Source organism: Giraffa tippelskirchi, chromosome 2, assembly GCF_054371585.1.
Source record: "Giraffa tippelskirchi isolate mGirTip1 chromosome 2, T2T-mGirTip1v1.2.pri, whole genome shotgun sequence".
NCBI classification, from domain to species: Eukaryota; Metazoa; Chordata; class Mammalia; order Artiodactyla; family Giraffidae; genus Giraffa; species Giraffa tippelskirchi.
In genome coordinates this window covers 50,047,611-50,059,407 of record NC_137276.1, presented here as the reverse complement: position 1 = coordinate 50,059,407, position 11,797 = coordinate 50,047,611, and the positions used below count along the sequence as shown (strand labels likewise).

General features: G+C 46.8%; 1 protein-coding gene across 2 annotated transcripts in view; it reads left to right on the top strand.

Annotated features, from left to right (window-relative positions):
- WDFY4 (WDFY family member 4) overlaps positions 1–11,797 on the top strand; it is a 226,034-nt gene that overhangs the window by 190,243 nt on the left and 23,994 nt on the right. For both annotated transcript variants that reach the window (XM_081561673.1, XM_081561666.1), the window contains exons 47-50: positions 1,210–1,252; positions 2,379–2,498; positions 4,367–4,484; positions 5,469–5,578. In XM_081561673.1, the coding sequence (XP_081417799.1) occupies positions 1,210–1,252; positions 2,379–2,498; positions 4,367–4,484; positions 5,469–5,578 (391 nt within the window). The remainder of the gene's footprint in view (positions 1–1,209; positions 1,253–2,378; positions 2,499–4,366; positions 4,485–5,468; positions 5,579–11,797) is intronic.

Below are 11,797 nucleotides of genomic sequence, written 5' to 3'. Positions count from 1 at the left end.
CGGATCTTGATTTGGTTTGGAGGAACATCCGGAACGAAAAGCTGGCTTGGGGAGTAGAAGGGGCATCTCAGGGAAACAGAGGAGGAAAGAAATAGAGCTGGAAAAGGCACCACAGAACCCCAGAGGCCAAGGAACTCGGATTTATACATTCCTGCTGAGCAGAAGCAGCGTGTCACATGGAGAGGTTCCTTCCCCACGCCCTCCCCAACAGTGCATCCTATACGCTTTTACACTCTTCCCTACCACATGGCTTAAGATGGTGTTTCTTTGGTTTGATCTGTGTTTCTTAATTATATATGTGGTCATATAAATCGGTACAACTTCCTAAGAGGACAGTTTGGCAATATGTGGCACACTTGATAATTCTCATAGTTTTTAGCCTAGTAGTACTGCTGCCGAAAATGTATCTCGTGGATACATTCAGAGATTCAAACCATGAAATCATTACAAGCTTTAAGTCTCATAAATCACAGAGATTGATGTCCAAAGGTGATCACACAAACATCATTCGTGAGGACCAAGCTCAGCACAGGGGACACTCCCACCAGGTCTCACCCCTCTGTGCCAGGCTGCCCAGCTACTGTGGCCACAGGACAATGTGGGCATCTCCAGGAGCAGGATGGAGACCCGCGTGGATAAGATTATCCCACATACCAAGAACAATTCATTTTAAACTGTGTGAGCAAATAGACTGCCATATGGCTAAAACTCTTTTGGAAATTAACTATAGATATTTCTTGTGTGGAAACAGTAGTTTGCAGACTATTGTTTTATACCTCGTGACTTTCTGTATCATCTTCACTTTTTAGCCATACATCCAAGTGTCAGGATATTATATTCACAAATAATATACTGTAGTCACATGTATTTTGTTCACATGGGCAAAGAAGGCCAACCTGTGACTGTGGGAAATCCAGTGTAGAGTGTGAGACCCCAAACCTGCTCCTGCATGGCCCTGGGACTTCTCCAGGGGCTGTGCTTCAGGCAGCAGTGTATTCTGGAATCATATAATAGCAAGGGGGATGGCAAGAACCCAGCCTTCAATAGGGCAGTGTGGGACCAAGAAGAGCTTGGGGAATAATCTTGCTGTCCTGGGAAGTTGATGGCCATTCTGGATGCCCCAACCCTACAAAGCCCCAGGAAGTTCCACCTCTCCCTCCATTTGTGCCTTGAGACATTTGATCACCACCATCATTTTCTGTCCCACAGGAGGTACCCCAGCTCCGACAAGACCATGCTGCAGAAGTGGCAGGTACAGTGACCCCTCAGAACACTGTGGGTTCAAGGAAACCCTCAGGAAAGCAAATCAGCAAATAGCTCAGGCCCCAGGGATGAAGAGAGAAGGCACACTGGTGAATCAGGAGGGATCTTGTTTTATCAATTTGTTAAAATGTCTCAAGTATTTCCGTGAAAAGATCTCAGTGATAAAAGGCAATTTTTGAGTCAGAGCTGGGGAGTCAGTGTGAGCATGTGTGTGAGCGTACATAAGCCCTGTGTGCACACACGCTCCATCCATGAAGTTGTACACATATGTATAAATGAACACACAACTCAGGAAGGCACAGCATTCACTTCACTTCCTGGGAAGTCATACATGGTTCCCAGCCTGGATGAACTGACACTCTGCCTCGGGTTCTCAGTGGAAGGAAAGGACCCCAAGAAAGACAGCCATACAGAGCCCATGGCTACATGAAAGTAAATCTTGGTCACTCATGTCCAAAATCCTTTCCCAAGGAGCAGGCCAAGGAAAGGAGAAACCACAGCATGCAAGTCCCATCCGAGATGATGTCTCTACTGGCTGCTCATTAGCCAGGTGGCCTTTGTGAATTTTTCCCAGATATAGTCCCTGACTCCATTCATGACTATACATCTTGAAACAGAGGGCCTTAAGAACACAGAGTATCCTAATTGGCAGAGTCAGAAGAAAGAAAGTTCAAGTTCCCAAGAAAGCAGACCATTGAGCCTGTTGGCGAGGGCCTCTTTCCTGGTGACTGCAAAGAACCCCCTAGCTTATATTTTCAATCATAAAGCAGTCAGCAGTAAGAAGGTCTGGTATTTGTGCTATTACTTTAATCAATTTTTGGGTATCACCCAACAGTTAACACAAAAGCCTTGGCTTGGACCTCTGAGCTGTGTTTTTTTCCTAGTCAACTTTGCTTCCTGACTATATTTGCTTCAACTCATCTGGGAATTAGTGTGGCCTCCCTGAGTTGCCCCGGCTCCAGGCACAAGATTCACTGGGAACAGCATAGCTGTATGCCTCCTGCTCCCACCTACACAGCTAGGGCCTCCTGCACAGGTCTGGGAGTTAGACCCCTGAGGTTCTCAGGAGGAAACCAGTAGTGTTGAGTTTGTCCCCACTTTGTCTCTTCTGGCAGAAAAGAGACATCAGCAACTTCGAGTATCTCATGTACCTCAACACCCTGGCTGGGAGGACCTACAATGACTACATGCAGTACCCAGTGTTCCCCTGGGTCCTGGCCGACTACACCTCACAGGTATGTGTTCACATGGATGGTATGCAGGTGTCCTGTGACTTTTTGACCCTGATGACCAGAGCACCTGAAGTCATGCAGAGCCTCTGCAATGGGCTCAGTCTACCTGGGCCTGAGGGCTGCTCCAGGCTTGGCCCCTCACCTGGCCTTTGGAGTCTGCGTGCCTGGGTTCCTGTCCCAGCCCCACCTGTGGGATGATCCACATGACTAGGACAGTAGCTGGCATACGCCCCAGAGGGTTTCCTGGCTCACTGCTACCATGAAGGCAAGAGATACCCATCTGCTGAGATATTGCCATGGGCCAACACTGGTCCATCAAGTGAAGAGGGCCATAAGATGTGTTCCTAGAACCAATATGTAGAGAGGGAGAGGGAGGGAGGGGGAGAGAGAGAAGGAGACAGAGAGAGACAGAGACCCAGTGAGAACAGACTCCTCCCCTGTAACCTGACTTCAGTAACTGAGATGATGATATGTGGAGGTGATGATATCACCCTGGATCTGGACCAAGACATGTAGCCCTAATGGAGGCTGATGGCAAGACTGGGTCATCGCTCTTTTGCCCTCTGTCCCTGGACCTCAGCAGGCAGGGGAGGGAGGAGCAGGAAAGTGACAAGCTTGGCCAAGGTGATGTCACTGAGGGACAACCAGGCTACAGAGCAGTGTCCTGACCGCCTGGGCTCTGGCCATCAGGAGACGTGTGGGACTGTGTATGTAAGTGGCCGGAGGTGTCTGGGTCCAGTACAGATAAGCCCTGGCCAGTGCTGCCTCGAGCTGTTTAGACAGTTCACCCCCAGAATTTGGGAAATGGGCCTCAGTCTTTTGTGAGCTCCCATCCCAACTTGAAACACAACACAGGAAACCTTTTCTCACAAGCCATACATTGCTTCTCATTGCTCTATAATCTGGGGCCAAGGTGTTTCAGAAAGGAAACTTGCCAATCCTACCTTCAACTCACATGTTACAAATGGGTGGATCCCCAGCCCATTTTGTTTAGCTCATATCCTGTATTAAAATTTAATTTCTTATCAGTGTTTAAAAATTGGGAGATTTCTTCTAAAAAGCTGGTATTCCTATATCTTTTGGAGAATTTGGAGATCTGGCAACGGGGAAGCCCCATTCTGCCCTGGCAGCATCAGCTGTAGCTGAGCGGGTGCTGTCATTCAAGGGGTCTCAGGAGCTTCACTCCCATACCCTTTTCTCACCAGCCATGGTGGCAGGCCCTGCCTCCCCAGGAAAACTTATGATTCACTACTAGTGGAAAGGAAGAGGCATGTAAATAAACACCTCCTTCTATAAAGACATGCAAACCCAGAGGACACCCAGCCCTGAAAACTCTCCACGGTGCTACTGTTGTGTATTCCAAGGGCAGGGGAAGGGGCGCCAGGACTGCTTTCACCACCCTAGAAGGAAGTGTGCCTCCCAAAACACGAGGCCTTTGCTGTCATTTCCTCCCCAAACGGATGACTTCTGACCTCCTACAAAATCAGTTTGAGTCTAAGCAAGAACCCTGAACCGCAAACTGCTCAATGAGGGCAGAAGCCAAGTATACACTGACAACAGGAATTCTTTTGAAAGTCTCTTGGGTAACTGGTGGTGATGTTCTGATTTGGGTCAACTTGGAAGAGTTCAATATGAAATCAATCTTCCCCTCCTCTCATTTTCCATCTCTCCCCTATTAAGTCTTTGTGGATCACTGGCTGTGGGGCCATAAAACCCTACCAGGCCTGCTAATCACCAGAGGAGAGGGGTCAGACCGAACGACAATAAACCAATAAAGAGAACCATAAAACTAAAGACCGTGGCTCCTGCAGTCTCACGGGGGCACAAGAGGGTCCAGGGGAGTTAACTCCAGTTGCACATTTACCTTCTAGACATTGAACCTGATGAATCCAAAGACGTTCCGCGATCTTTCTAAGCCCATGGGAGCTCAGACCAAGGAAAGGAAGCTGAAATTCATCCAGAGGTTTAAAGAGGTTGAGAAGACTGAAGGTGAGTAGATCCCAGCTTGATTTTTTTCTCCAATGCTCTGTATCTGAATGCCTTGAAGTGAGAGCTGATAATGATTTACGTGTCATCTTGCCTACAGTCTATTACATTTGGATAGAGAACTCCGAAATCCAGTGGTCTGCACCCTGGTTTCCTGTGAGAATCACCTGAGAAATTTGTTAAAAATGTTAATGTCCAGGTCCCACCCCTGGAAATCATGATTTAAATAAGTCTGTGATGGGGTACACTGCAGGTGATTCCAACAGGAAATCAGGACTGAGAACTGTGGTGCTAAAGTGCTAAAACACCTCCATTCCCAGGGGCAGGGAAATGACATCCGTTCAGCCCTTTCTGTGTGCCAAGTGCAGACCAGCCTGAATTCATACATACAATGGTCCATTTTAAAGAGAAGGAAATTGGAACTCAGACTTAAAGCAACTCACTCAAGGTCATAGCCTCTAAATTGCAGAGCCTGCATTCATCTGGTTCTAGAACCTAGTTCCCAAATGCTGTTCATTCCCACATTCCCTTTACAATTTTTGCCACCGTCACATGCCAGCTGCACTCTTAGTGCCTTACTGTTTTTCTTTAGATCTGTTCACCTTTTAAACTTCAATGGATGTATTTTAAAGAGAAAATTTTCCGTCATATATTTGATGCCAGCTATACTGGTTTTCTCAAACAGTTTGAAATAAAACATGAAACTACTAAAATAAGGAACATCTATCCACGAGCAATAAATGATTACCTCGTGTACTGGAGGCAGCACATTTCAGAAGGCTCACTCAGCCCCGAAGCCCTGCCTTTGGTGAGCAGGTTCTCGGCAGGCTGAGGAGCTCTTCTGCATCCCACACTGCCCTGAAGGCCCCTGCCCACCCCCAGGAGCCCCGTGATGTGCAGGACTGATACTCAAGCTCGTTGGGGGAGATGGGAGGTGTGGGCAGGCCACAGGTGGGGATGCAACCAAGGCATGTGCTTTCATTGCAGGAGACATGACCGTCCAGTGCCACTACTGCACTCACTATTCCTCAGCCATCATTGTCGCCTCCTACCTGGTCCGGATGCCACCCTTCACCCAGGCCTTCTGCTCTCTGCAGGTGAGCATCCCTGCTCCCCTACACACACACACACACACACACACACACACACACAGCTAGCTCTTGCAGTCCCTGCTCCCCTACACAAACACACACATACACACACACAGCTAGCTCTTGCAGTCTAAGAGCTAGGCTTGGACAAGGCAGGGACTCCCCTGCTAGAAGTCCAGTCTTGAGCCCATGATTCTCACTTGCCACTGGTTCCGACTCTGGACCATCCAGCTGAGGCAAGCTACTCTTCACAGACACACCGCCATGTCTACCCAACAGTCTCACAAAAAAACACTGAAAAATAAGAAATGAGATATGGAGGGAACATACTCAACATAAATAGGTTTTAGTGGAAAAGGAGAAACAGGAAGCTTGAAGACTTCCTTGCAGGTAAGGTAGGTGGTCAAAGGCTAGAAAAATAAACACAAAGAAGGAAGAATGAAAAGAATATCACTTGTGACGTCAGAATGCATAAAACTGTCCTAAGTATAAGTGTGAAGACTTAAAAGGACAAACAAATTATTTTTAATACTGAAATTAACAGCTAAACTGGAGAAGGAAACTCACCAATTTACCTACCCCTAAATTAACAGATCGTCATGCCAGCTTAGGGTTGCCAGATTTCACAAATAAAAATACGGGATGCCCAGGTAAATTTGAATTTCAGATAAACAGCGGTTTATACTAAAAAATTATTTGCTGTTTATCTGAGATTTAAATTTAGCTGGACATCCTGTATTTTACCTGGCAGTCCAATACAGGCTGGAAGCAGGCTAGTCTGACCCTGAGTGGATGCTGGTGTCAAGGCACGTGGAACAGCTGGGACAAAGTGCCTCACAGAGGCTGGTATGTTTTTCTCTCTCTTTTCCTCTAACTCTACCACCAGGATCTTGAATTAAGGTTATCCGGGGGCACAAGGTTTGACTGGGGAGAGCCATGGGTATCCCAGTTGCAGATAGCTGGCTCAGCCAGCTCCAAAGAGAACACAGCACAGCATCCAAGCTTAGGGTCTCTCTTGATCGAGGCCTTTTAAGGGTCCTACAGAGAGGAAGACATGGCCATGAAGGGTAGTAGGCTGCTGAACTTTCAGGGACTCACTCTGACAACCAAGCTTCACCAAAGGAAAAGCATGAGCGTCCCAGGAATTGTGTATTTTAGTCTGACTTCACCAGCAAGTTCACTCCTTACGGTTACTCAGATGACCTTGACCCCAAGATAAAAGGCCACTCTGGGTCAGCCCTAAAGCCATCATCTGGGCCCTGGGTAGGAACAAATAGGCAAGGTCAAGGCTCTCTCTCCAGACCCCTCCTGTCTTCTGTTTCTTGGCGCAGTCCTCTCTCTCCTTGAAGGCATGGATTGTCTAGACATTATATAACCCCCCTCCCTGGAAATTAACTCAAAAATAACAAGCGTGCTTCCCCTGAGTCTTTCTCAGGCAACAAGCATTTTAAGTAAGTTTGGTTTGGAGAACAAACGGCCCCTGAGCTGTTCCCCATGCCAGGAATCCCATCCAGCTGTTCAGCATCAATCCACATGGAGTGATGAGCCCGCTGACCGTGACGGCGCTGCCTCCCATGACGGCTTTCCACCCGGTGAGCTCTAGGTGCTTCAGAAGTTTCTCCTCACTCCTTCAGTCTCACCAAGCACAGCCCCATCTCTCCCTGTTACAAGGGGTCATCTCACAGCAAGATGAGGCAGACTAAAATAGGAACATCAAGCTGTGAGATTTACATCCCACAGTTATTTTACTTTATTTCTGCATATTATTTTACTCTGGAAACGAGGGTTAATTATACACATCTCACTGAGCCATTGAGACTAAAGGAGGAAATGTGGGTAAAGCCCCTAGCTCAGGGCTGATGCCATGAAGGGGACCAATCATCCTTGTTCCTGTCTTCCTCCCACCGTCAACCAGATCTCATCTGAGCCGGCCTGAACTGGTGCAAGCTGCCCCTCTCTGCTCTAAGCTAATTCAAGACAGTCTGGACTGTGTCAAAGCATTCCAAATGGCGTGAGCCAGATGAAACAGGTGTGCTGCCAACCTATTGGGTTAAAGCCATTTTCAAGCTAGTCACACAGGTCTGAGCTTATTCTAGCCAGTTTGGTCCAATGGTGACCAGCCCAAACTGGTTTGAGATGATCTAAACCAGTGTGAGATGGTCAAAGGCAATTTCATTTGCTTTTACGTGGCACCAACGCAGTCATATTAGCTTGAGTTCTTTTGACTCCAGTGCTGCCGTCTGACGTGACTCCTGGTTTTTCTGGGTTCAACTCTATCTGGGACACATTGGCTCATCCAAGTTGAAATCTCCATGATGCTTCTGAATTGGTTTCTCCTTCCGACTTTGAACTGCCTCTTCTAGTGGGTCACAACCAGTCCAAGCCTTGGAACCAGCCAAAGAACCAACCGACTCTGCTTTTCCCTTATCATAAAAAAGAAACTGTAGTCTCTAGGGAATGAATACAACAGCTACATCTAGGGGGAATGTGCGTGGCTCCCATCTGGGAGTCCTGGGACCTGCACAGACCTCCTTAGGAACCATCTGGTATCTTCCTGGAGTCAGGCTTCTCCCTCCATTCTATTCTGCCTCTTGGGGGCAGACTCGTTTCTTTCTCAAAAGACTTTTGCTTCACCTCTGTGTGGTAACAAGGAAAGGAACCTCCCTACATTCTCAGCAGCCCGAGACTTCCAGCCTCCATCCCCAGCATGGATCTCAGGGTGGAAAAGCAGAAGAAAGGGGGAGAGGTGCAGAATCCAGGCAGCAAAGCCTTTCTCACTCATCTGAAGAGCAGGGGCATGAGTATGTCCAGTATCTCCAGAGCAGGAGCACATGCAAGAGTCAGCAGAAGAAAGTGCACACTCTTGTTCTGGATGAAACAAAGTCTGTCTCTGAGCTATTACGTGACTGAGCCACAGTGACGCGCTCGATCCACGGCTGGCCCAGAATGGCTTTGGTGTGGAGACCGGGTGCCTATGCACCCCCCCTGTGGTCTGATGGAAAATAGGCACAGCATTCTTTGGGCTGTAGCCTGCCCACTGGGCACTGTGCAGAGGGGTGTGGGCAGCTTAAGAATGGCAGTGTGACATATTATGATTCCTAGGAATAAGGTTTCCTTTATTCGTTTCACATTTAAATCTTATTAAGGCTTATTAAACTTTATTAGGCTGGTCTTAGGATTGATGTCTACCTCTACTGTTGCTGTGTTTATTTTTCTGCCTCAAACCTGTTATTACAACAATCAGTTCAGTTCAGTTCAGTCGCTCAGTTGTGGACCCCATGGACCACAGCACGCCAGGCCTCCCTGTCCGTCACCAACTCCCGGAGTTTACTCAAACTCATCTCCATTGAGTCAGTGATGCCATCCAACCATCTCATCCTCTGTCATCCCCTTCTCCTCCTGCCTTCAATCTTTCCCAGCATCAGGGTCTTTTCAAATGAATCAACTCTTCACATCAGGTGGCCAAAGTATTGGAGTTTCAGCTTCAACATCAGCCCTTCCAATGAACATTCAGGACTGATCTCCTTTAGGATGGACTGGTTAGATCTCCTTGCAGTCCAAGGGACTCTCAAGAGTCTTCTCCAACACAACAGTTCAAAAGCATCAATTCTTCAGTGCTCAGCTTTCTTTATAGTCCAACTTTCACATCCATAGCCTTGACAAGACAGACCTTTGTTGGCAAAGTAATGTCTCTGCTTTTTAATATGCTGTCTAGGCTGGTCATAACTTTCCTTCCAAGGAGTAAATGTCTTTTAACTTCATGGCTGCTGTCACCATCTGCAGTGATTTTGGAGCCCCCCAAAATAAAGTCAGCCACTGTTTCCACTGTTTCCCCAATGATAGCCTCTTAAAATCCAGAAAATACATTACATGAACAGCATGACCTGGGTGGGTGCACGTGCAAGCCGTGTGACTCAGGCTTCCGCTGGTGATGTGCTTATCCCCACCCCTTGGGGTGTGAGACTTTTGTCTACCGAGCTTGCTTCCCTAGATGCTGTGATCTTGAGATCTTGCCTACAGGGAGCCAGTGTCTGTGAGCCTTCAGACAGTTGAGCAATCAGGAGGCCACACCAGATTGGGGCCACAGCACAGGCCCCCATTTCCACCCTGGCAAGAGTACCAGTTGCTCTCAGGCCTGAGCTGGGATCCAGCCTGGGTGGGGCAGAGCAAGGCAGCCAGCACCCCAGCAAGGGCACAGTGCCATCTCCGCTGCCACTGCTGCATTTAATAAGAAACTGAAATCAAGTACTGTGTTAATTAAGTTACAGCCCATGTGAAGTCAGCTATTACCAGCAGTGGGAAAGAGTTTTCTAAACCACCTGAGGCGAGGCGACTGGTTTTGTGTAAGACATATGCCAACTGCAGAGAGAACCAAGGGCTCTGGGCAGCACTGGACACAGGCCTTTCACTGGGGGCTCTGTGAATGCCAGCCCCTTGTGCAGTTGTGTCCATAATAAAGGTGTAATTATTATTACCACTGAAATGCCTATCCAGGGGCACAAGTGCACATAGATTCTGTGTCCTCATACAAAAGGAATAGCTCCTTCAATACAAAAACTCCCTTCAAGGTGTTTGCAGTTTTAACCAATGCACTGTAATCATGAACTTTACTCAGATTTTAACTCCTGTCAAATATTCAGCAAAAGTTCAAAGTGGCCTTGTCAGTCACTTCTTCCTACGTTACTTGCTTTTAATTTTGATTCACCTTTTAGTAAAATTGAGCATCTCTTAAAGTATTTTAATTGAGACAGATACTTAGGATTGTATTATTTCTGACCCCTTCAATATTGGGAATATTCTTCTGGTGTCTTTACACATGAGTGATGTTGGCTGGGCATAGACTGTAAGCTTTTGCCTCAGAAACCTACAGACTTAGCTGCCTTGTCTTTTGGCTTTAATGTCACTGGGGAAATCTTCTGCCAATAAGAAGTAGCTCCTCTGTTGATAAGAGTAACCTTGCTATTAATTTTTTTTGGTCTGTTTGGATACTGGGGGGATTCATTAACCCTGATATTCAGAAATATCTGCAGGATAGATTTAGGAGCAGATCTGGGCCCAGAAATTCTCTCTGACCACCCTGTTTCCATCCGATCTTTAGACCCAATTTGGTTGTTGCTTGATTTTGTTTTGGACTTTCCTTATGGGGACGCTCTGTAAACCTTGACTGTGCTTCTCTGCCTCGCTTCTTCTCTCCTTTCCTCCTTCTGTCTTCTCTTCGTTATCTCCGTCCTTCCCTTCCTGAGACTCAAGTCCTGATGGGACTCCTTGCTGGCAGCCACCAGAGTCTGTGTCAACCCACAGACTTCCAATATGAGTTACAAAGCAGCTCCACTTTTCCTTCCAGGGAATTCGGTGTTTCTTTTGTATTGCAAAAGTGAGCAAACCCATTAATTTTGAAACAAATGTATGCAAATACATTTATTAATATAGGAAATAGGAAAATCAGTTATTGCTTCCTTTATAAATAATACAGGCTTAAGTTTTAAAGATATTACTTTTGCTAAAATGCATTAGACAGCTGTGAAAAAAATAACATTTTTCTTTGTGGTAATATCTTTAACCAGATTTGTAGCACTAACAATATTTCCCATGTATATATTATTTTTATTTAATACAGATAATCTTTTTATTACCAAATCATATTGTTTCTCAGGAGATTACCATCAGCACTCATAAAAGCTGCAAAAGGAAAGCAGAACGACCAGGCAGCATCAATCTCCCTCTGATGTAGGGCTCGGGCTGCAGATTAAATACACAAAGCTCTTAATACATTTCAATGAGCCACTTGTTAGGGGCAGATTTATTTAGAAACACCCCCTCCACCATTTTGTTTCCATTTCAGTTTGAATCTGAGAGTGGACTTCGTCCCCTAATTTTGCCGTTGTCTAGTCTCTAAACAACCTGTCCAACTCTTTTGTGACCCCGTGGACTGCAGCCCGCCACGCTCCTCTGACCATGGGATTTCCTAGGCAAGAATACTGAAGTGGCTTGCCATTTCCTTCTCCAGGGAATCTTCGGATCGAACCCGCATCTCCTGCATTGGCAGGCTAGTTCTTTACCAATGAGCCACCTGGGAAGCCCTTGCCTAATTGGTTAAAACCAAGAACAAAACGATCTTGGAGAAAAGCCACATCTTTCAGCTGCCCAAATACTGTGTCTGGGTGAAACCCCAGGGGTAACTGGGTTTCTTGATGTCCCTAACCCTGTGCAGAGAATGCTAGCATA